The 24,098-nt window shown below is 39.2% G+C and overlaps 1 protein-coding gene across 7 annotated transcripts in view; it reads left to right on the top strand.

The window, feature by feature from the left end:
* Positions 1 to 21,990, top strand: part of CPSF73-II (cleavage and polyadenylation specificity factor 73 kDa subunit-II) — a 72,993-nt gene extending 51,003 nt beyond the window's left edge. For all 7 annotated transcript variants that reach the window (XM_082893904.1, XM_028258228.2, XM_082893901.1 and 4 more), the window contains one exon: positions 20,786 to 21,990. In XM_082893904.1, coding sequence (XP_082750030.1) covers positions 20,786 to 21,574 — 789 coding nt within the window. In that variant the 3' untranslated portion in view covers positions 21,575 to 21,990. The remainder of the gene's footprint in view (positions 1 to 20,785) is intronic.
* Positions 21,991 to 24,098: the final 2,108 nt, after the last annotated feature.

Here is a 24,098-nt window from a genome sequence, read left to right as displayed (position 1 = left end):
ATATTCTGGGTAGCTGAACGGGAAGAAGAGGCCATGTTTTTTGGGTTGCTGAGTGTTTCCGAGAAGGATTGGATACAGAGTATTTACAGATTGTTTCAGAATAACAAGTTCAGAGGTTTCAGTCTGGTTTGGTTTCCTCCGTCTCTGCATTGGTTTATATTGACACTGACGACGCGGCCGACACGCCGCTCTGTCGCTCACGTGCCTTGCCGCGTCTCCGGCTCACCTTTTGATGGCTCGACGCTTTCTGTCGGGCACGACGTTTGATGAAGTGGGCGCGCCTTTTGAGGGCGCAACTTTTGATGGCACGTCTTTTTATGGATTGGGCACGCCTTTTGATGGCACGCCTTTTGAAAGATTGGGCACACCTTTTGAGGGTGCGACTTTTTAAGGGTCCGACAAGACTCTGTAAACTGTCCCGACATTGATTCCGGTTAGCTCCTTCATGGGTCCGACAAGACTCTGTAAACTGTCCCGACATTGATTCCGGTTAGCTCCTTTATGGGTCCGACAAGACTCTGTAAACTGTCCCGACATTGATTCCGGTTAGTTTCTACAAGGGTCCGACAAGACTCTGTAAACTGTCCCGACATTGATTCCGGTTAGTTTCTACAAGGGTCCAGCAAGACTCTGTAAACTGTCACAACAACTGTCACAACATTGTCTGCTACAACGGTCCGACATGACCCCATAAACTGTCTTCTACATCGGTCTGACACCGCCATCCAGTGTCCTCTACACTGTTATGACACCACCATACAGTGTCCTCTACATGGTTATGACACCCCCATACAGTGTCCTCTACAACGTTATGACACCATCATCCAGTGTCTTCACCAATGGTCTGACACGACCATACAGTGTCACCTATCCTCTTTTATTTTTATGTATTTTCTTGTTTTGTTACTCTCTCCAAACTCAAGTTGGTTAGTTCCTATCCCCCTTGAGTTTGCGGGGGGCTGTTAAAATCCACCTACTCTCCACCTACTTCACCCACTTAAACCTACTCCACTAAACCTAACCCACTACACCACTACCACCTCACCTACTCCACTAAACCTAACCCACTACACCACTACCACCTCCACTTCACCTACTCCTTACCTACTACACACTCACCCTCTTCTATATATAGGAATCATGAATCATTGTAATAGACATCAATACATGAATCAATAATACAATTCTTTATTTCTCTTTATACATTAAATTTCTACAATTATCTATAACTACCATATCATCAACATATACAATCAAAGCTGTAAGTTTACCTCTATCACATTTGAGGAATAGAGTATGATTAGTTTGACTTTGTTTGAACCCATAATTCTTCATGGGTTGACTGAACTTGCCAAACTATGCTCGTGGGGATTGTTTCAGCCCATATAAAGATTTGTTCAACCTACAAACCTTCCCAACATCGGAGGCCATAGTAAACCCAGGAGGAAGGTCCATATATACTTCTTCCTCCAATTCTCCATGCAAAAAAAGCATTCTTCACATCAAATTGTTGCAAGGGCCAATCTAGATTTATAGCTAAAGAAAAAAAGTACCTAGATAGTATTAATCTTGGCCATAGGTGCAAAAGTCTCCTAATAGTCAATTCCATAGGTTTGTGTACAACCCTTGGCCACCAACCAAGCCTTATACCTTTCCACAGATCCATCCGCTTTATGTTTCACTGTGAAAACCCAATTGCTACCCACAATCTTCTTACCTTTAGGTAGTTAAACCAAATTCCAAGTAGAATTCTTTTGAAGTGCTTCCATTTCCTCAACCATAGCATTTTGCCACTTTGGATTACCAAGAGCATCTTGTAAATTATTAAGGGTGGATACAGAATACAAATGGTTTGCAAAAGCTATATAGGAATCATACAAACGATGAGATGATATATAGTTCGAAATAGGATATTTATACTTTGACAAGTACGTGATTGTCTCTTCAAAGCAATAGGTACTCTGAATCATCAACTGGATCAATAGAAGCTATAGAAACACTGCATTCTATTCGAGTATCAACAGGGGAAGAAAGTTTAGGAATTACCTCAGGGTCAGGATGATTCTCATAGATATTCTCAGGAGAAGTAGCCGATTGGTCTGGTTGTTCAAGAGTAGGGTCTGTCTGATTGACTTGCATATCTTCTTGATCCTGACTTTCTTGATTTTTCTTCCTTCTCGCATACACTCTCAATTCCTTTTCTTCAGGTAATTTAGATGAAGTGATTGGTGGTGTGATCTCCAATCTTGACACAGTTGGTATTGTCATTCCATCCCAAGAAAACTTCTCTTCTTTCTTACTTCCAATCTCCCCCTGAAGAGAAGTGTCAGAAACACCCCCTGAAAAATAAGCTTTCTGTTCAAGGAAGGTAACATCCATAGAGACATACACTTCTCCAGAAGGAGGATGATAACACCGATACCCTTTCTGAGTAGGAGAATAACCCACAAAAAAACTCTTAAGGCCACAAGGATCCAACTTACCACGTTGATGCTAATGAACATGAATATAACAGACGCACCCAAAAACTTTTGGTGGGATATTGAGAAGAGAAGGAAGAGAATGATACTGAGATAAAGTATGGAGAGGTGTTTTGAACTGGAGGACATGGGATGACATACGATTTATAAGAAATGCATCCGTAAGGATGACATCACCCCAAAACCGTTTTGGGATATGCATAGCAAAGCATAAAGATCGAACCACTTCCAGGAGGTAATGATTTTTACGCTCGGTTATACCATTTTGTTGAGGGGTAGATGTACATCGGTATGAATTAAAGAGAAAGGAACGTCACTTTTATTGAAACTTAAAGGAAAAGAAACACGATGATTTTTTGCATAAACACAAGATTCACACTGAAAATTAGAAACATTGACTTTAGAAAACGACGACGGAAATAGATGTTGCAAATACTAAAACGGTGGATGTCCCAATGTCCTATGCCATAACCAGATCTTCTCCTGAGCCTTAGATGCTTTGGTCCCCACTTGATGCAAATGGATAGCCTCTAAAGCACGTGATTCTTTCAAGTCCAAGTAATACAAGCCCCCCACTTTCTCTACCAAAACCAATCGTCTTTTTCACAAGAATATCCTTAAAAAGACAATTAGTGGAGAAGAAGGTTACACAACATTTAGGTTGCGTTGTAATCTAGTTGATAGACAATAAATTATTAGAGAGATTAGGAACATGTAGAACTGTTGAAAGAGACAGAGAATATGATAAAGGAATAGAACTGGCCTCGAGAACTGGGGTAAAAAGACCATTAGCAACTTCAACAGTATTTCTAGGAGAAGTGGTATAGGAAGCAAATTGTTTTGAGTCATTGGTCATATGATCTGAAGCCCCTGAATCTATGATCTAAGGTTTAACACAAGGAACAAGAGTGGTACTTAGCCAGAGAAACCTATTGAGTGGATTGATCTGTAAGTTTTCTGAATGATTTCTATATATTCAATTGTGTATAATACAAAGAGTACAACCGAGTTATATAGACCTAATCTAAAAAAAGAAATAAGAATAAACCTATATTCTTACAATCAATCTAATATTCACACAATCAATCTAATATATTTACATAATTAGCATAATATTCTCACACTCCCACTCAAACTCAACTCGAGGTGTTTTGGCAGAAAACATTGAGAGTTTGCCAAGAAGGAACTAAAAATGAGCAGTGGTGTGAGTCTTGGTAAAGAAGTCAGCAAGTTGAAGTGCCGAAGAGATGAAAGGAAGCGAGATGGAACCAGACTGCAAATGCTGACGAACAAAATGACAATCAATCTCAATGTGCTTTGTCCACTCATGGAAGACAATGTTATGGGCAATCTGAATAGCACTGCGATTGTCATAGTAAGGAGAGGTCGGAGAAGACTGAGGTACACCCAAATTGGTCAAATACTCACAAACTCAGTTTTAAAATATTTCCCACCCAAGTCAGACCATAACAATTTAATAGTAGATCCAAACTGTGTAGTGATCATAGACTGAAAAGTACGGTATATCTGGTAGAAGTCAGACTTATGAGTCATAAAACAAACCCAAGTGTAACGAGTGCAGTCATCAACAAATGACACATAGTATGCAGAACTCCTTTTAGTGAGAACAGAAGGACACTAGACATCAGTATGAACTAAAGAAAACAGTATATCAGATATAGTAGTACTTTTACAGAAAAGGCAAGGCTGTTATTTTGGCAAGTTTACACTCCTGACACTCGTTAAGTTGACTAGGAGAAACTTTATCCAATATACTTGACTGAGCTAAAGACCGTAGGCGGTTAGCGGACAAATGCTCTAATCTAGAATGCCACAAATAGAAAGGACTTGATAGAGAATCTAATTAAAAAGAGGAAAAGGTAGTTGGAGAGATAATTATAACCAGATGTAACCTCTCCACCATATAGATGTCTCTCATTCTACGGCCCGTTCCAATTTATTGCTTGGACATTCAATCCTGCACAGAACAGATAGAAGAAGAAAAGATAACATCAAAACCGAAGGCATCAAACTGACTGATGGATAATAAACTGATAGATAACTGAGGGACATACAAGACAGATGGAATAGAGATAGCAGACATAGCAGATGGCAGGATAGACCTAACAGATATAACAGACATACTAGACCTATTAGCAGCATTGACAGTAATAGGAAATGGAGGAGTACAATTTTGGAGTAAGGAGAGATGAGGAGTCATATAATAAGAGGCACCAGAGTCAAAAATCTAGACAGACGAAGAGATACCTGAAGAATATCCAAGCAAACTTGAATGAAGAGATGAAACAATTGAGGTGGACGGGGAGGGCTAGAAGGTAGACAATATATACTGAAGCTGAGCAATTTGAGCATTCAAGGAAGCCAAGTCAGAATTAAGAATCGGAGTGGATGCAGTATAAGCGGTGGAAGTCAGCAAATTACTTGGTGAGAAGGGCAAAACTGGGTCTGAGATTACTGAGAAGACGAGGCAAGTAGACATCCCTTCTCGAGTCAGTGATACTTCCAATGATCCCTTTGATGGTAGAAGGCACACTCATCTGAAGCCAGTGACCTATTTTCGAGCATAGCAATCTTATCATCTGTCATTGTAATGAACCAAAAGCAGAGAACCAATTGGGCTAAATGTAAAATAATAAATTGATGGGGCAAACTGTAATAATTAAAAACTAGAACCAGATGGGTCACAGTGTAATAGATAGAAAGTTTATAGGCAATAAGTAATAAACCCAAAGCAAAGTTGATGGGTCAACCGACCATAATATACCCAAAACAAAACCTGAGTCAAAGTAGGACCACAGAGAGAGAAGAATTCACCGAACCAGAATCTGAAGAGGGAGAGAAACAAAGTGATCGACGAACCAAAGAAGTTCGAACCAAAAGACCAAGCGAAGCAGGCGAACCAGAGAGGGTTGTGAATCGAAGGTGAGGAGTGGCGCCAATGGTTTACGATGATGCAGCTGATGGGTCGAATGGGTCGCGATTCAAATAAGATGGGTTATGAATCGAACTAGCGGGGTCACGAATCGAAGGAGCAGACGACGAACTCAATGAAGAACTGAACCACAGAGAGAGATCCTGATGTGGTGGGTTGCGATTCTATTCCAGCGACAGACAAAGTCGAACCATGGAGGTGACTAAACTGATGTCGCAACTCTAACGACAAACGAAGTCGAGATTCTGGCGAGAAATGTGACTTCAAAGATCACCGAAAGGCTTTGATGAGCTTCGACCAAAGCTAAAAAACAGAATCAGAGGGCTTGACTGAACTAACGCTCAGAACCAGAGAACCAGTTATGATTTTTGCTAGGGTTTCGCATTTGGCTCTGATACCATGTAAGTTTTCTGAATGATTTATGTATATTCAATTGTGTATAATACAATGAGTACAACCGAGTTATATAGACCTAATCTAAAAAAGGAAATAAGAATAAACCTATATTCTTACAATCAATCTAATTTATTTACATAATATTCTCACATGATCTATTGGAGAAGGGACAGAAGCCTGAGTCTATAGAGGTGTGATGAGCCTAAGGTCCATGCTTGCTCCTTTTTTTTAGTTCCCTTCTTCTAAACAAACCACTTTGGATACCCATTCAATTTAAAACATGTTTCTCGTACATGACTGGTACTGTTATAGTAGGTGCACTTCCAATTGCCAGAATTTTTTGACCTAAAAAATACTGATGGAGATTGAGAATTACTAGAAGTCATATTTGAGCCTATCGGCAGAGACTTAGCAGAAGCCCCAACCACCATAGCAGATCCATCATGAAATTTTCCAGCCATCATAGCAGTCTAACAAAGCTCTTCACGGCGTACAAAAGCAACAGCATTACGGACACTGGGAAGAGGGTCTTGAGCCAAGACTTGACTCTGAACCTGGTCCAAACTAAGATCACGACCGGCCAAAAAATCATATAAACGATCCTCATCAATCTCCTTTTTTTGGGTGGTAGCATCTATGGCACACTTCATTGCACTTGGACGATGGTAGTCCAATTCTTGCCAAATAAGTTGAAGAGCACCATAGTAATCAGCCACAGACTTACCATTCTGGCATGTCTTATGAGTCTGACATCGGAGTTCATACGTTTGTGAAGCATCCTTGCCAACAAAATAGGTTTGGGCAATCGCATCCAAACATCACGAGCAGTAGGGAGACGAAGAAACACAGCCCTAACGTTAGAGGTCATTGAATTAAGAAGCCAAGATTTAACCATGGCATAATCCTCGAAACAGGTAGAGTAAGTAGCATCTGTTTCATCAGGTTTAGGTTTTTTTTTCCAGTTAAATACTGCACTTTTCCTATTCCCGTGATATACATCTCCACACTCTGAGACCACGTGGAGTAATTTGAGCCATCCAATTTGTCTGGGGTGATTTGTAGAGACATTTTTTTCCCCGTTGCACAGACATAGTAGCCGGAGAAGGGATAGCAACGGATTTTTCATTGCCCATGTTGAGAGTGAATGAGAAGAATAGCAGTAATCAATAGAAAGATTGCACAGCAGTGGCAGGAAAGCAGTTTCCAGCAACAGTGGCAGCAGCAAACTTTACAAACCAGATCGGAATTGATTGGATAATATGTTAGGGTAAAAATCACTGGAGAAAAAACAGAGGAAAAATTAATATGTTAGGGTAAAAATCGCTGGAGAAAAAACAGAGGAAAAATTTTAGAATCAGCGCTCTGATACCATACTAGAATGGAGCAGATGATTTTATTCTTCTCCAATATGGAGGAATATATAGCCATAAAAGGCAATACAAGAAAGGAAAAGATTTACAATTAACTAATACTGTAAGTTTTCTGAATAAAACTGTATATTAGTCTTGAATTAATTTGAACAAAGAATACATACATCATTTATATAGAGTACCACTAATTCCTAACCCTACATGAATACATTACTGAGATATATAGAAGTCTAATAGACATAGGACACTTATTCCTAATCCGAGGAGAACACATATTCTTACACCCCCGCTCAAACTCAAGGTGTTTTAGCAGAAAACACTGAGAGTTTGTCAAGAAAAAACCGAAACCGAGCAGTGGTGTGAGTCTTAGTGAAGAAGTCAGCAAGTTGCAGAGCCGAAGAGACAAAAGGAAGCGAGATAAAGCCAGACTGCAGATGCTGACGAACGAAGTGACAATCAATCTCAATATGTTTTGTCCGTTCATGGAAGACAGTGTTATGAGCAATTTGAATAGCACTTCGGTTGTCACAATAGAGAGAGGTTGGGGAAGATTGAGGGACGCCCAACTCAGATAAGAGCTGACGAAGCCAGACAATTTCAGCAGTAGCATGAGCCATAGCACGATACTCAGCTTCGGCAGTAGAACGGGCAACAACAGTCTGTTTCTTGCTTTTCCAAGTAATTAGGGAATCGCCAAGAAACATACAGAAATCAGAAGTAGATTTACAATCATTAACATCACCAGCCCAATCAGCATCAGCATAAGCCACCAAGTCTAAGGAAGAAGTAGAAGAGAACAGCAAGCCCTGAAAGATAGTATTGCGAAGATAACGAAGAATCCGAAGCAAAGCAGCCCAATATGTAGAGCGAGGGGCAGAAACAAACTGACTAATCACATGGACAACATAGGCAAGATCAGGGCGAGTAACTGTCAGATAGACTAAGCAACCCACAAGCTCGCGATACAACGTAGGATCATCTAGAGGAACCCCATCAGTAGTGTTGAGCTTTACATTAAGTTCAATGGGGGTATCAGACAGCTTAGTGTCAGTAAGTCTGGCACGATGGATAACCTCGTTAGCATACTTAGCCTGGGACAGAAAGTAACCCTTGGGAGAAGAAGCCACCTCAATGCCAAGAAAATACCGCAATAGTCCCAGATCCTTCATTTCGAAGGTGCGAAAGAGATGCTGCTTGACCTCAAAGATAGCAAAAGAGTCAGAGCCAGTGATGATCATATCATCTACATATAGTAAGCGAGCAACAAAACCAGCCGAGGTATGTCTTAGAAATAAAGCAGAGTCGGAAGCAGAAGGATGAAACCCAAGCTCGGTAACAGTAGTCTGAAAGAGATCATACCAAGCACGAGGAGACTGCTTCAGACCATATAGAGCACGCCGAAGACGACAGACTTGGCCAGAGGAATGGTGAAGACCAGGGGGAGGACGCATGTAAACCTCCTCAGTGAGAGTGCCATTAAGAAAAGCATTCTTAACATCCATCTGATAAAGGGGCCAAGAACGAACAGCAGCGACAGAAATCAAAGTACGGACAGTAGTCATCTTGGCAACAGGAGCAAATGTCTCCTCATAATCAATACCATACTCTTGGGAGAAACCTTTGGCCACTAGACGAGCTTTGTAGCGCTCAAGAGAACCATCAGAATGAGTCTTGACTTTGTATACCCATTTGCAACCAACTAGATTCTTACCAACAGGTAAAGGAACCAACTCCCAAGTACTCGTTTTCTGTAGAGCAAACAACTCATCCTCCATAGCTTGAACCCAATGAGGATCCTGACAGGCCTCCTTGTAAGACTGAGGTTCTGCAAAAGAGTGAATAGCAGACAAAAAGGTACGATAGGAAGCAGAAAAACAAGTATTAGACCAACCCAACCTTTTTGGAGGATGACGCGCTCGAGGAGGCTATCGGTGTGCAGCAGGATCAGAGTCGTCAGAAGCAGGAGGATCAGCAGCAGGGGTAGAGACAACTAGTAGAGGAGGAGCCTTGCGACGAGAATAAACTAACAACGGAGGAGAAGAAGAAAGAGAAGGAGAAGGAGAAGGCGAAGGAGGAGAAGTAGTCAGAGGTGAAGCAGAAGGAGAAGATGGAATAAGCTCAAGAGGAACTGTGGAGATGTACTCATCAGATGGGACCTCAGAAGGAAATGGATCAATATGAACCAAATCCTCTTTGGAAATTGGGGCGGTGAGAGGAGGAAGCTGAAAGTAAGATAGACGTTCGAGAAAGGCAACATGGCGGGAGACATAAAGGCGACGAGAAACAGGGTCATAACAGCGATAACCTTTCTGAGTGAGACTATATCCCAAAAAAACACATAGGACAGATCAGGCACTAAGTTTAGTCCTATCTTTACGGGGTAAAAGGACAAAACACGCAGACCCAAATACACGAAGGAGGGAGTAATTAGGAGGTTGAGAAAAGAGAGCCTCATAAGGAGACCGACCCGAAAGAAGGGGGGTAGGCATACGATTGAGAAGAAAAGCAGCAGTAAGAATTGCCTCACCCCAAAACGGAGCTGGAACGGAGGCAGAGAGAAGAAGAGATCTAGTTGTCTCAAGAAGATGACGGTGTTTACGCTCAGCTCGGCCATTTTGGGCAGGTGTATCAGTACAAGAAGTTTGGTGAATGGTACCCAAGTTGGCCAAATATTCACAGAATTCAGTTTTAAAGTATTCCCCACCCAAGTCAGACCGCAACAATTTAATAGTAGATCCAAACTGTGTAGTGACCATAGACTAGAAAGTACGATATATTTGGTAGAAGTCAGACTTATGAGTCATAAGATAAACCCACGTGTAACGGGTGCGGTCATCTACAAAAGACACATAATATACTGAACCCCCTTTAGTAAGAACAGGAGAGGGTCCCCAGACATCAGTATGCACAAGAGAGAAAGGAGAAACAGAAATAGACGTACTTTTATTAAAAGGTAAAGCTGACATTTTAGCAAGTTTACACCCCCGACATTCATCAATTTGACTAGGAGAAACTTTACCCAACAATCCTAACTGAGCTAAAGACCGTAAGCGGTCAACAGACAAATGACCAAGACGAGAATGCCATAAGTAAAACTGACTCGACTGAGAATCTAATTGAAACGAGGAAAGTGCAGCTGGAGAAGATGCAAGCTTTCAACCACATAAAGATCTCCAATTCTACGGCCGATCCCAATCTGCTTCTTGGACACCGGATCCTACACACAACAGACAGAAGAGGAAAAGATAACATCAAAACCAGACGCATCAAGTTGACTGATAGATAACAAACTGACAGATAACTGAGGAACATAAAAGACAGAAGGAATAGTAACAGCAGACATGGCAGAGGGTAAGACAGACCCAACAGATAAAACAGACATACCAGATCCATTAGCAGTATTAATAGTAATAAGAACGGGTGGGGGAATACTATTTTGAAGTAAGGAAATGTGAGGAGTCATATGATGTGAGGCACCAGAATCAAAAATCCAAACAAAAGAAGGGATACCTGAAGAGGACCCAAGCAAACTTGAATGAAGAGAGGTAAGAGCGGAGGCAGATGGGGATGATTGAGAGGTGGACAAGATATGCTGAAGTTGTGCAACCTGAGCACTCAGGGAAGCCAAGTCAGGATCGGGAGCCGGAGTAGATGCAGTGTAAGCAGCAGGAGGTCGGAAAGTACTCGAAGTAGTACCGCGGAACTGTGTCTGAGAAGACGGAGCAGGCTGACGTCCCTTTTTAGGACAATTGTTCTTCCAATGACCCCCTTGATGGCAGAAAGCACACTCATCTAGCCCTAATGGTCCTCTCTTGGGTTTCGCAGTGGCCTGAAGTTGATGAGAAGGAGGGGTCGACAACAAGGGCGGCTTGGCAGGAGCCAAGAACACAGAAGGAGGCAAAGTCTGACTGGCCGTCTTAAGACGGGTTTCCTCGGAGAGGAGTTCACGAACAATAGCATCCACAGAGGGAAGAGGAGATCGGTGAAGGATGCCACCTCGAATAGCCTCATACTGAGGGGAGAGAGTTGTTAAGAACTGGACTAAACGACCCTGTTTCCGAAACTCAATATAAGCGTCTAGTATCTTGAGACTAGGTGGTTCCATAAGAGCCAACTGATCCCAGAGACCTGTCATCTCAATATAAAAGTCCTGAATAGTTTGATCCCGCTGACGAGCACCCTGAATAGTTGTTTCCAGCTCATACCGCTTGGCAAAATTGGACTGCTGATAAACACCGAGTAAATAATCCCACACTTCCTTGGCAGTACTGTACTTGAAAAACATCATTCCAATACGGTCATCCACAGAGTTATGAAACCAGGTAAGAACTTGGGCATTATCACAATCCCAAGTGTCACAGGAAGACAAAAATCCTTCTACCTTTGGGTCCGATGGACGAGGAGCAGAACCAGAAACATAGCTCCATTTTTTTTGACCAAGAAGAAAATTCTTCATAACACTGGCCCAATAGGCATAATTGCCACCATTGAGTTTACATTTAATGGCTTGAATTTTAGGGTCCATTATTGTAATAAACTAAAGATTAATGGGTCAAAGAGGAATAAGGGTTTTAATACTATTGATAACAAATCACCGAGACAGAGATAGAGAGATGAGAACCAGAGTCGCGAGAGAGAGTCGCAATGATGAACCAAGATGAAGCCGATGAGGACTGAGAGAGATACGATGATGCAAGGGCGATAATTGATCGCGATTTACAGCCGATGGGTTGCGACTGAACAGAGAGGCTGCGACTGAACAGAGAGGCTACGACTGTTAGGGTTTCGACTCTGCAAGAAGGCACGAAAGAGGCAGAAACAGACAACCAGCAGGTTGTGACGATGGGTCTTGACCTGAACCCAGATGGATCGCGATGGACAGACGAATCACGATGGATGGGTTGATTTCGAACCAGACGAAAACGAACAGAGATGGTTGCTAGGGTTTCGAATCCTTCATATTAGGGTTTCGAACCAAGCTCTGATACCATGTAAGTTTTCTGAATAAAACTGTACATTAGTCTTGAATTAATTTGAACAAAGAATACATACATCATTTATATAGAGTACCACTAATTCCTAACCCTACATGAATACATTACTAAGATATATAGAAGTCTAATAGACATAGGACACTTATTCCTAATCCGAGGAGAACACATATTCTCACAAATACAACTAATATAATTAACAGCTACTATAAATAACTAAAAAGGTCAACTAATCCCTAGCTGTACACACGTCAACAGGATTGCTTGTATCCCACATTGGGCATGACACCTTAGAAGTGTTTTGCTTCTCAGCTCACCTCGACACTTCTATGAATTTCTGTGATGTTCACTTGTGATCAATGGCTCTCATGGTTGTATCAAATGTATTTACATAAAAATGTATAAAGTATACAATGTTTTCTTTCATTCTGCCTCAAGTGACAGAAGCCTGTTCGGGTCTAAATTTTAAAAAAAATAATAGTACACATCTGGACAAGTATCTGACATGTCTTGATGTCACAGACACAACACCTTCTTAGAAGTGTCTATGCTTCTTAGATGAAGTTCTCACTTGGTTGTAACTTTTTTTGCAGTCATGAAGTATGTGCTTACATATGATCAGCCACTTTTATGTCACATTTTTTTATTTAACCTCGAGTCTCACTGTCTAGCTGTCCAATGTTAGAGATGTTACGTGCAAAGATTTAGCATGATCAATTATTTTAGCCATTTGATTTTGTTTGAGAATGGAATCTGCTGGAAATTTGTGTTAATGCATATAATAAGATAGTGGCATATGATAGTGGTGTTGGTGGTAGATAGTGACATGTATAGAATATGATAGTGGTGTTGGTGGTAGATAGTGGCATGTATAGAATATGATAGTGGTGTTGGTGGTAGATAGTGGCATGTATATAATATGATAGTGGTAGATAGTGGTAATATATAATATGTAAGTGGCATATAATGGGTTATAATGATGTTTGTAATATCTCCTATATAAGGAGTGTCATTTGGTCTTGTAAAATAAGAAGTTTTGAATATAACAGAAATATATTCCTTCTTCCTCATATTTTCGGAGTTCTTCTTTCTCATATTTTCTAAGTTGGTATCAGAGCTACAAAAAACACAGCAGCCCTAAAACCGTCATAGCCATGTCGGAAGTCACGTCCGAAACCACTTCAACCTCTGCCGCTGCCATTCCGGTGAAAACGTCAAACTCTCACTCTGTCCAAATCACCACCATCCGCCTAAATGGTGATAATTTTCTCCGCTGGTCACAATCTGTCCGGATGTATATCCGTGGGCAAGGAAAGATCGGTTACATCACTGGTGACAAGAAGGCTCCTGCTGTTAATGATCCGTTGTTCGACAGTTGGGACGCTGAAAATTCCATGGTTATGACATGGTTGGTCAATTCCATGGAGGAGGATATAAGCTCTAATTACATGTGCTATCCTACTGCACAAGAATTGTGGGATAATGTTAGTCAGATGTATTCTGACCTAGGAAATCAATCTCAAGTTCTCGAATTAACTTTGAAGTTGGGAGAGATTCGTCAAGGAGATGATTCCGTCACCAAATATTTCAATTCGTTGAAAAGGTTGTGGCAGGATCTTGACATCTTCAACACATACGAATGGAAATCGGTTGACGACTGCAACCACCACAAGAAAACTGTGGAAGACAGCCGTATTTACAAGTTTCTTGCCGGCCTCAACATTGAGTTCGATGAAGTGCGAGGAAGAATTATTGGCAGACCTCCTCTCCCATCCATTGGCGAAGTATTTGCCGAAGTCAGAAGGGAAGAGAGCCGAAGGAGCGTCATGCTTAAGAAAAAAGGTACTGGTGAATCAATTGAAATTTCTGCTTTAATTAGCGATGCTGCGGCCAACAAGGCTACAAATTACCAGCGCAGGTTTGATGATAAGCCACGGGTCTGGTGTGATTTTTGCAACAAGCCTCGCCATACACGCGAAACGTGTTGGAAGATCCATGGCAAACCTGTCAACTGGAAAAGCAGCAAACAAGGAGAGAAGAATCGTGGCTTTCCTACCGCTAATGAAGCCGATTCAGGTCCCTTCAACAAAGAGCAGATTGATCAACTCTTAAAGCTGATAAAATCCAACTCCTCATCCGGTACTCCTAGTGTTTTGTTGGCACAAACAGGTAGAAATCCTAAAGCCTTCTCTTGCCTAAATTTCTCTCCGTGGATCATAGATTCCGGTGCCTCCGATCACATGACTAGTTTTTCCCATTTATTTAGTACCTATTTCCCTTGTTCTGGTCATGACAAAATCAGAATAGCCGATGGTAGTTTTTCACCTATTGCAGGAAAAGGATTTATTAAACTAACTGAGAAAATTAATCTCAATGCTGTTCTTCACGTCCCCAACTTAGCCTGTAACCTTTTGTCTGTCAGTAAACTATCTAAGGATTCTAATTGTCGTGTTACATTTTTTGAATCCCATTGTGAATTTCAGGATCAGAACTCGGGGATGATGATTGGGCGTGCTAGGATGCTTGAAGGTCTTTACTACTTTGATGAAGTACCTGTTAGTAATAAAAAAGCTCAGAGCTTTAATAGTACTAGTTCAATCTCTGTTCGAGAAAAAATAATGCTATGGCACTATAGGCTAGGACATCCTAGTTTTCTTTATCTGAAACATTTATTTTCAGAATTATTTAAAGGGATTGATTGTTCTTCTTTTCATTGTGAAAGTTGCATTTTTGCAAAATTTTATTGCTCTACTTATTTGCCAAAACCTTACCAGGCTTCCAAACCTTTTTATTTGATTCATAGTGATGTTTGGGGCCCTTCTAAAATCACTACTCTTTCTGGTAAAAGATGGTTTGTTACATTTATTGATGACCATACCCGCTTATGTTGGATTTATTTGATGAATAAAAAATCTGACGTGAAAAATTTATTCACAAATTTTTACAATATGATTGAAAACCAATTTCAAACCAAAATTGGTATTTTACATTCTGATAATGGAACAGAATATTTCAATGAGCAGTTGGGTGAGTTTTTGGAAAAAAAGGGAATTTTTCATCAATCTACATGTCGGGATACCCCTCAACAAAATGGCATTGCAGAACGAAAAAATAAACATCTACTTGAAGTAGCACGTGCTATAATGTTTTACATGCATGTTCCTAAATATTTATGGGGTGAAGCAATTTTAACAGCCTCTTATTTGATAAACAGGATGCCTACAAAGGTGTTAACATACAAAACACCTTTCGATTGTCTCAAAACTTTTTTTCCTGACACGAGGTTGTTTTCTGATTTACTCGCCAAAGTTTTTGGATGTACTGCCTATGTTCATGTTCCTAGTCAATTTCGTTCAAAACTTGACCCCCGTGCTATAAAATGTGTTTTTTTGGGTTATTCCTCAAACAAAAAGGGGTATAAGTGTTTCGATCCTCAAACCAAGAAATTTCATGTGAGTATGGATGTGTCATTTGTGGAAACAAAATCCTATTTCCCCAACACTTCTCTTCAGGGGGAGACAAGTGGAGTAGAAGACCGTTTTTGGGATATTTCTATCCCGCTCCCCAATGTCATTTATACTACACAAAAACCACATCTGTCTGATAATGATCACTTAGGAGAACCAAGTTCTATGGTGCCTAGTCAAGAAGATTCTTGTTTAGGGGGAGAAGTACTACAACATGATCTAAATCCTGAGCTTCAGGTTTATACTAGGAAGCGATTTCATCTGAGGAATAATGACCCGAATGTCCATCCTAATGACCCGAATGTCCACCCGAGTTCTGGCATCGAAATTTTAGGTAATCCTATTCCTTCTATTTCCGACCTTGATGTTCCTATAGCAATTAGGAAAGGTGTCCGAAATTGCATTAAACATCCTATTGCAAATTACCTCTCCTATCAAAGACTGTCTAAAAACCATAGAGCTTTCACATCTAGGATTTCACACTTGTTTGTTCCAAGGAATATACAGGAAGCATTGGATGATCCGAATTGGAAATTAGCAGTCATGGAGGAGATGAATGCTTTAAGGAGAAGTGGTACTTGGGAGATAGTTGATCTACCCAAAGACAAGAAAACAGTTGGGTGTAAATGGGTGTTTACGATAAAATGTAATGCAGATGGAAGCGTTGAGAGATACAAGGCGAGACTGGTGGCTAAAGGCTTCACTCAAACTTATGGGATCGACTATCAAGAGACGTTTGCTCCTGTTGCTAAAATAAATTCCATCAGAGTACTGTTATCTCTTGCAGTAAATTCAGATTGGCCTCTACATCAACTTGACATTAAAAATGCATTTCTCAATGGTGATCTTGAAGAGGAGGTGTTCATGAGCCTACCGCCGGGATTTGAGCAGAGACTTGGAAGCGACAGAGTATGCAGATTGAACAAGTCATTATACGGACTCAAACAATCACCAAGAGCATGGTTTGAACGCTTTGGGAAGGCAGTTATCAGTTGTGGCTTCTCGCAGAGTCAAGCAGATCACACAATATTTTATAAACATTCAAAAAACAGTAAAATTGCAATTTTGATTGTTTATGTTGATGACATCATTTTAACTGGTAATGATGAAGCAGAGTTAGCAGCCCTCAAAGAGAAACTCGCAAAAGAATTTCACATTAAGGATCTGGGAGCCCTCAAGTATTTCTTCGGAATGGAATTTGCAAGATCCAAGGAAGGTATATTCGTTAATCAGAGAAAATATGTTCTTGATCTCCTTGGAGAAACAGGTATGCTTGGTTGTAAGATGGTGGAGACTCCGATCGAGCCTAACTTGAAGTTACAAGCTGCTAAGGCTGAAGAAGTCAAAGAGAGGGAACAATATCAGCGACTTGTCGGGAAATTGATTTACTTGTCTCATACGTGGCCTGATATTGCCTTTGCAGTCAGCATGGTAAGTCAGTTCATGCACTCACCAGGGGCAGAGCACTTTGAGGCCGTTTATAAGATCTTAAGATATTTGAAAGGAACTCCAGGGAGAGGCTTACTGTTCAAGAAACATGGACATCTTCAAGTTGAAGTATACACAGATGCAGACTGGGCAGGAAGTGTTACAGACAGGAGATCAACATCCGGATACTGCTCCTTTGTAGGTGGGAACCTAGTTACATGGCGGAGTAAAAAACAGAATGTGGTAGCTAGAAGTAGTGCAGTAGCAGAGTTCAGAGCTGTTGCCCATGGAATCTGTGAAGTAATGTGGATTAAAAGAATTCTTGAAGAATTAAAGCTTTCTCACCCGACACCTATGAAGGTCTATTGTGACAACAAAGCAGCTATATCTATAGCTCATAATCCAGTTCTACATGATCGCACAAAACATATAGAAGTGGATAAACATTTCATCAAGGAGAAAATCAATGCTGGCATAATCTGTATGACCTACCTTCCAACAGGTGAACAATTAGCTGATGTGCTAACGAAGGGACTACACAAGAAGCAATTTGATAAGCTGACTAGCAAGTTGGCTATGGAAGATATCTTCAAACCAGCTTGAGGGGGAGTGCTGGAAATTTGTGTTAATGCATATAATAAGATAGTGGCATATGATAGTGGTGTTGGTGGTAGATAGTGACATGTATAGAATATGATAGTGGTGTTGGTGGTAGATAGTGGCATGTATAGAATATGATAGTGGTGTTGGTGGTAGATAGTGGCATGTATATAATATGATAGTGGTAGATAGTGGTAATATATAATATGTAAGTGGCATATAATGGGTTATAATGATGTTTGTAATATCTCCTATATAAGGAGTGTCATTTGGTCTTGTAAAATAAGAAGTTTTGAATATAACAGAAATATATTCCTTCTTCCTCATATTTTCGGAGTTCTTCTTTCTCATATTTTCTAAGTGAATCTAATGGTTCGAACTCACTGAATCATGTTAACTTTTGCACTATTTGTTTCTTGACTAACATCCATAAGATGTTCGGCCTTATCTAATAAATGTGTCATGTGACTTAAAAGTGGCTTATTGTATGGGTATGTCTTGGAAATTCTTTTGTGGCTTAAACAAGCGCCTTAAAAGTATGACACATGACACATGGACACACCGACATGAATTTTAAAAAAAAAAATGTAGGAGACATGTAGAGCACTCGTGCAAAATTTATAATTTTAAGGGTAAATTACACTAACCTCCATTGAGATTTGAAGAAAGTACAGTAAGCCCCACAATTTTGACATAATTACATTGACTTCCCTTTTAGTAAGGTTAAAAAGATCAAAACTGATACAGATGATATGAAAATACAAAGATACCCAAAGTAAAATATACATTTTAATATAATAGAGATGATAATATTATTTTTTCATTCATACAACTAACAAATTTCTGATGAAAATGGGACATATTGTTATATGAATTAAAACTGTAGGGAGCCTAGTGTGATTATGCCAAAACTTGTGAGACTTTTTTTTATTTTTTGTATTTTAAATTTTCTCCAAACCTCAAGGGAGCTCAGCGTAATTTACCTTAAATTTAATTATTATGTGTCGTATATATGAATATTTAAGTCCAAGATAATAATTTTTTAATTCTAAAGGAGGAGAATAGATATAACTTTACATTTTATTTTTATTTTTATTTTAACATTGGATTCTTAGTTATTTTAGTCAAACTTGTAACATGTGTCTAAGTGTTGAGAAGTATCTGGCGAGTCTGATATGGTGTCGGACACTACACCTTACTTTCTTAGGAGTGTCTGTTCTTCTTAGACAATCACATGTTAGACAATCTATTTGAACTCTATTTATTTGCTTTTACCACTCCAAAATAGTATTCTATGTGATTACACCTTGTTACTACGTGTTGTGTAAGTGGTAAAATGAGCAACAATAGTTGAGGGTAGCATCGATATTTTTCCTCTTTGTGTAGTGATTTACATGGAGATAGAATAGAGCGGAGGTGAAATGATAGGGGAGTGTCAAGTGTGGAGTCAGTAGACTTAGTTTTGTTGAATTCAAGGGACGAGGTGTTCGCTTTAGTAACCGATTGGCAGACTTGGGAGTCGTTTGGAAAGTATTAGATTAGTATACTTTTTGACTTTTTACAAAAAACGTGAAATATGGGTTGGGTTTGAAGTGATGTGGTAGAGAGGTGATGTGACTTAAATAAGATGATTGTGACCTAAATAGGATAATGTGCTAAAATAGCATGTGCTATTTTAGCACATGCCAAACAACCACTTGATGTTGAGGAGATACAAATGCATGCAGTTTATGGGAAAAAAGGTCCTTCAAGGATATAGGCAAAGGGATGCTCAAGTCCACGGGCGTGGCCGTTGGATTTATGCTGCTGACCAGTAGCTATGCACAGTACAGTTGAATCTTCAGAGTTCTTGTTAGGTAGTATGGACAAAGACTATAGACAAATGCATTATTTACATTGAAAAGTTTTAAGGTCTTCAACAAATTCCTTGAAGTTCTGTTTGAGGGTTTCAGGGATGCAGTTGACTTTGTTTGGGAATATTGAAAAGATGGTTGAAGGGCATTAAAGGGTAGAAGACAAGGTGTCTAGATCTCAAGGTGAAAGAGAATGAAAAAATTGTGCAATTCAATCACCTATAATGGAAAAATGAGGGAGGGAGTAGCAGCTCTATAATAGAGAGGGGATGGGTGAAGAGTGCTTTTGGTTGTCTCCTTGAATTTAAAGTTAAGAATCATGGATGTGGGCACAGGACCCAAATACAATACAAGCTAACATGCCTACTCAACACTTTTCAATAAATCAAGGTAAGGACATTATAGGGAACAAGACTGTGAAACGAAGTCCCACATCACCTGGATGAAAGGGGAATGTGTAATGTATAAATTTGAGGGCATCCTCACTTCACAAGTTAGCTTTTGGGGTTGAGTTGTACCCAATATTGTGTCGCATGGTATTAGAGTTGGACCTACCTCATAGATAGGTAGGGTGTGTCTTAGGTCCTACACGCTAGGCATGACTCGTGAGGAGGATGTGAAGTGAAGTCCTACATGGTTTGGGTGCAAAGAGGATGTGTAGTGTATAAGCATGAGGGTACCTTCACTTCACGAGCTTGCTTTTGGGGTTGAATTCTACTCAAGACTGTCATAGTATCAGAGTTGGATGTACCTTAGGGATGGGTTGGGTGCGTGTGTTGGGCCTTGCACACTAGGTGTGAGCGAGGATGTGAAGTGAAGTCCGACATCGCTCGGGCACAAAGGGGATGTGTAGTCTATAAGCATGACAGCACCCTCGCTTCACAAGATAGCTTTTGGGGTTGATCCACACAAGCTTGTGTCTTTATTTATTTTCTGCTGTTTCCATTATATACAGTCATTATTTGTTTTGTATTATGCTAAATTGATGTAATTTGTATATTTTACGCCTCTAGACTTACTGCAGGAAATACTGTTCTCATATGTTGTGCTACAGAACTGGTCTTGTTAAGACTACACTAGTGAATCGATCTATTCTAACTGTCCCCTTTTCAGCACTCGAACTGTGGCCTGCTTTGATTGAAGCAAAATATCCCTTTCATCTTCTTTTCTTTTCTTTTTTTATTTTTGCGAGTGATATCGTACTGTATTCATTTTTTTACAATCATCCTTCTTTTGGTAATTTTCAGATCCATCAGTTGTCCTTTAGTCCTCATACAGATGCCAAAGGAATTATGGATCTGTTAAAATTTCTCTCTCCCAAGCATGTGATTCTTGTCCATGGCGAAAAGCCTAAGATGGCTTTACTTAAAGGAAGAATTCAATCTGAATTAGGGATTCAATGTCACGATCCTGCAAACAACGACACTGTCTGCATTCCTTCAACGCACTACGTAAAGGCAGATACCACAAATGCATTTGTCCGAAGTTCCTTGAGTCCAAACTTCAAGTTTCTAAAAAGGTCTATAGGGAACTCTGATTTAGGGCCTGCTGACACTAGCGCCACATCTACACTGCAGGTATGTGATGAAAGAGTAGCAGAAGGGATTTTAATTATGGAGAGAAACCAAAAGGCTAAGGTTGTACACGAGGATGAGCTTCCAGAATTGTTGGGAGAAAAGACACATGTAGTTCAGTTTGCTCATTGTTGCCCGGTAACCATCAACAACTTGGAAAGGACCACAAACTCAGACCTTTCATCAAGCAAAGATGTGAGTTGCGTTTGGCTTCACTTATTATTTGCAAAACTTTCAAATGAATTAACTGAAGAGACCATCCAAGATTGTGGCGAACACCTTCAAGTAGAGTCAATGTACATCACTGTTTGTTTGAAGGACAACTGTCCTTACAGAACCACCGACTGTTTTGGCGATAAGTCTGCAACAACATATTTTTGCTGCACTTGGTCAGTGGCAGATGAGAAGCTTGCTTGGAAAATCATTTCGATCATGAAGAATTTGGATCTAAGTAATACGTGAGGTGTTTAGAATTGTGGAGACCTTTTACATTGAGTTTACCGGCTCTTGTGATTAAAGCATGATTTATTTCGGGAACTGTTCGGCAAAGAGAGATGGGCTATGAGCTCCAACTCACTGTCTTCATCTTTATTTTGTATCTATGACTAGCCATTTTGGACAAGCTGAGTTATTTGAACTGTAAATTTTTCTTCCTCGGTCCGAAAGGCGAATTTTGGCATCTGATATTTTGTGCTTGTAGAAGGTTCTTTTGAAGCAGTGTTGATGCAATTGCTATGCATTCCAAAAGCTTTTGCTTGACATTAGATATTACCAGAAGCATTTTGTTTCTTATTACAGAAACAGAAAACTTTTCTTGTGTATTGAATAGTAAGCATATGTTCTTTTCTTTAACAGATCAGTCCCCCTTTCAACAAAAAGAATTACCAAGTGATAAATATTATAAATATTTATAATTGAAATTATAAACTTTTTCATTGATGTGTAATAATTTTTTGAAGTTACCACTGTGGTAATTTCCCCTTTCCTTTTTCGTTGGGCCTGCTGGATAGAACTTGACCTAAACTTCCCAATCATGGACATTTTGACCATCCTTTTTCTTTTTTTCTTTTTAATTCAAAATTAAACAATTAATGTTTAAATAAACTTAATTCTACTTAAAATTAGACGGTAATAAACTTATTTCTCATTCTACTTAAAGCATGGTTAAAAGTAACGGGGTTTTTTTATTTAATTTTTATAGAAATATGATTGCTAATCACGTTTTTTACTTATTACATAACACTATTTAAATTACAATTTTTTTTTTATTTTTGTTTTTGTTTTTAGGTCATAGGCAAAAGACTCAAGCAACCCGACCCCAAGTTATACATGTAATTATTTATATATATATACATATATATATAATAAACATGATCAACTTGTATCATTGAATTTATGAGATTTTACTCTAATCGTTAGATTAAATCCAACAATATGGGCGACTCCCAACCCTAAATTCTCTTTCCTTCCCACTCTTTTCTGGTTAGCGCTACTTCGTTTGTTGGGATTGAGGGAAGGAGAAGTGAAGAAAATAGTTAGTTGTGAGGAAAATCAAATGAATGAGAAGGAAATGTAGGGAAGATCTCCTCCTTATTGTTTAGTGAGTGTTTGGAGTTTGTTTATCTGGTGTCTTTTTTTATTTTTTTTATTTTCATCTCTAGTGAATTTTTTATTTTTATTTTATGTGTTTTCAAAAAGTTTTAGACTTCTAGATTCAGCTTGACGAGACAAATAAAAAATAATAAAAAAAAGTCTAGAAAAGACAAAACATAATTTATTTATTTATTTATACTTTGGCTTTTTGAATTTTTTTTTGGAATTTTTTAATTTTTTTTAACTTTTTAGATTTATCTACTCATGACAGAATTGAAAAAATTAGAAAAAAAATTGACATAATTTTGAAAAAAAAAATGGCTAAAGATTTTTAAAAAAAAAATTGAAAAAATGTGACTTTTTAACAAATAAGCAAAGTTCCCAATTAGATAATATTTAACTAATGAGATATATACTTAATTTGGTGTTTTAATATAATGTTATGATAACCATTTCACTAACCTTTCGTTTCGTCCCAATTTTGGAGGGAAAGTCAAAATTTAAATTCTACTTGCACTACCAATTTAATTTCTTACGTCGTTGTTGACTGTATAATTTGTATAAGCCAATCACAATTCGACACGTGGCATGAAAGGGGCAATTTGGGGAGGTAATGCAAAGTGCTAACTATAGTAAGACACGTGTCAACTCATGCTGGTAATAATAGGTCTGTGTAGCCCTGGAATGATCGAGGGATATAAGGTGATGTGGTCTAAACGGTTACTTACAAGGTTCAAATTCAAAATCAGGAGGGAAGTTTAACTACAAACATGGCGTAGTGGGATTGACTGTGAGGAGCATGTTCAGCGATCATGGAGGGACATTTTGACAGATATGAGCCCACTTCGACAGTTATCATTGAGAAGTATAAATAGCAGAGAAGGCCACAGAAAGGAGGATCCAGACTCAGATTAAAAGACCAGTTTTATTTACTTTATTTTTCTTTCCAGCTTTTGCAGTTCTTTACATTTCTGTACTTCAAATTCCTGTATTGCACTTCATTCATAGGAGTAGTTTCAAATAGCTTGTTGCTGTAAACCTCTACTAGGCTGGGTTAGATCATTGTAAATTTTTCATTTTACTTAATGAAATTCTGCAATTTTCTTCACTTAATTGTTGTTTACTAAATTATTCTAAACAAGTCACCAGTAAAAGTCCTCTTCATTAAGGCTGAAAGAACTAAAACACAATCGTCTGATAATTGGTTGGCAATTAATTTTCTGTAAGGACTGATTGATCTTTGCTGGTACACTTAAAATTACAATACTAACCTTTGAAAGCCAAAAAAGCTAACATATATTTTTGGCATGCCCAGTGGGACTAATTGAAATGGCTAGACGTAGGAGATAAGGAGAAAATGAACGCCTGGAAGAAGGTGTTGAGGGAGAGGTAG

Source organism: Camellia sinensis, chromosome 11 (assembly GCF_055761805.1).
Source record: "Camellia sinensis isolate YWXY chromosome 11, ASM5576180v1, whole genome shotgun sequence".
NCBI classification, from domain to species: Eukaryota; Viridiplantae; Streptophyta; class Magnoliopsida; order Ericales; family Theaceae; genus Camellia; species Camellia sinensis.
This window is presented reverse-complemented; position numbering and strand designations above follow the sequence as displayed.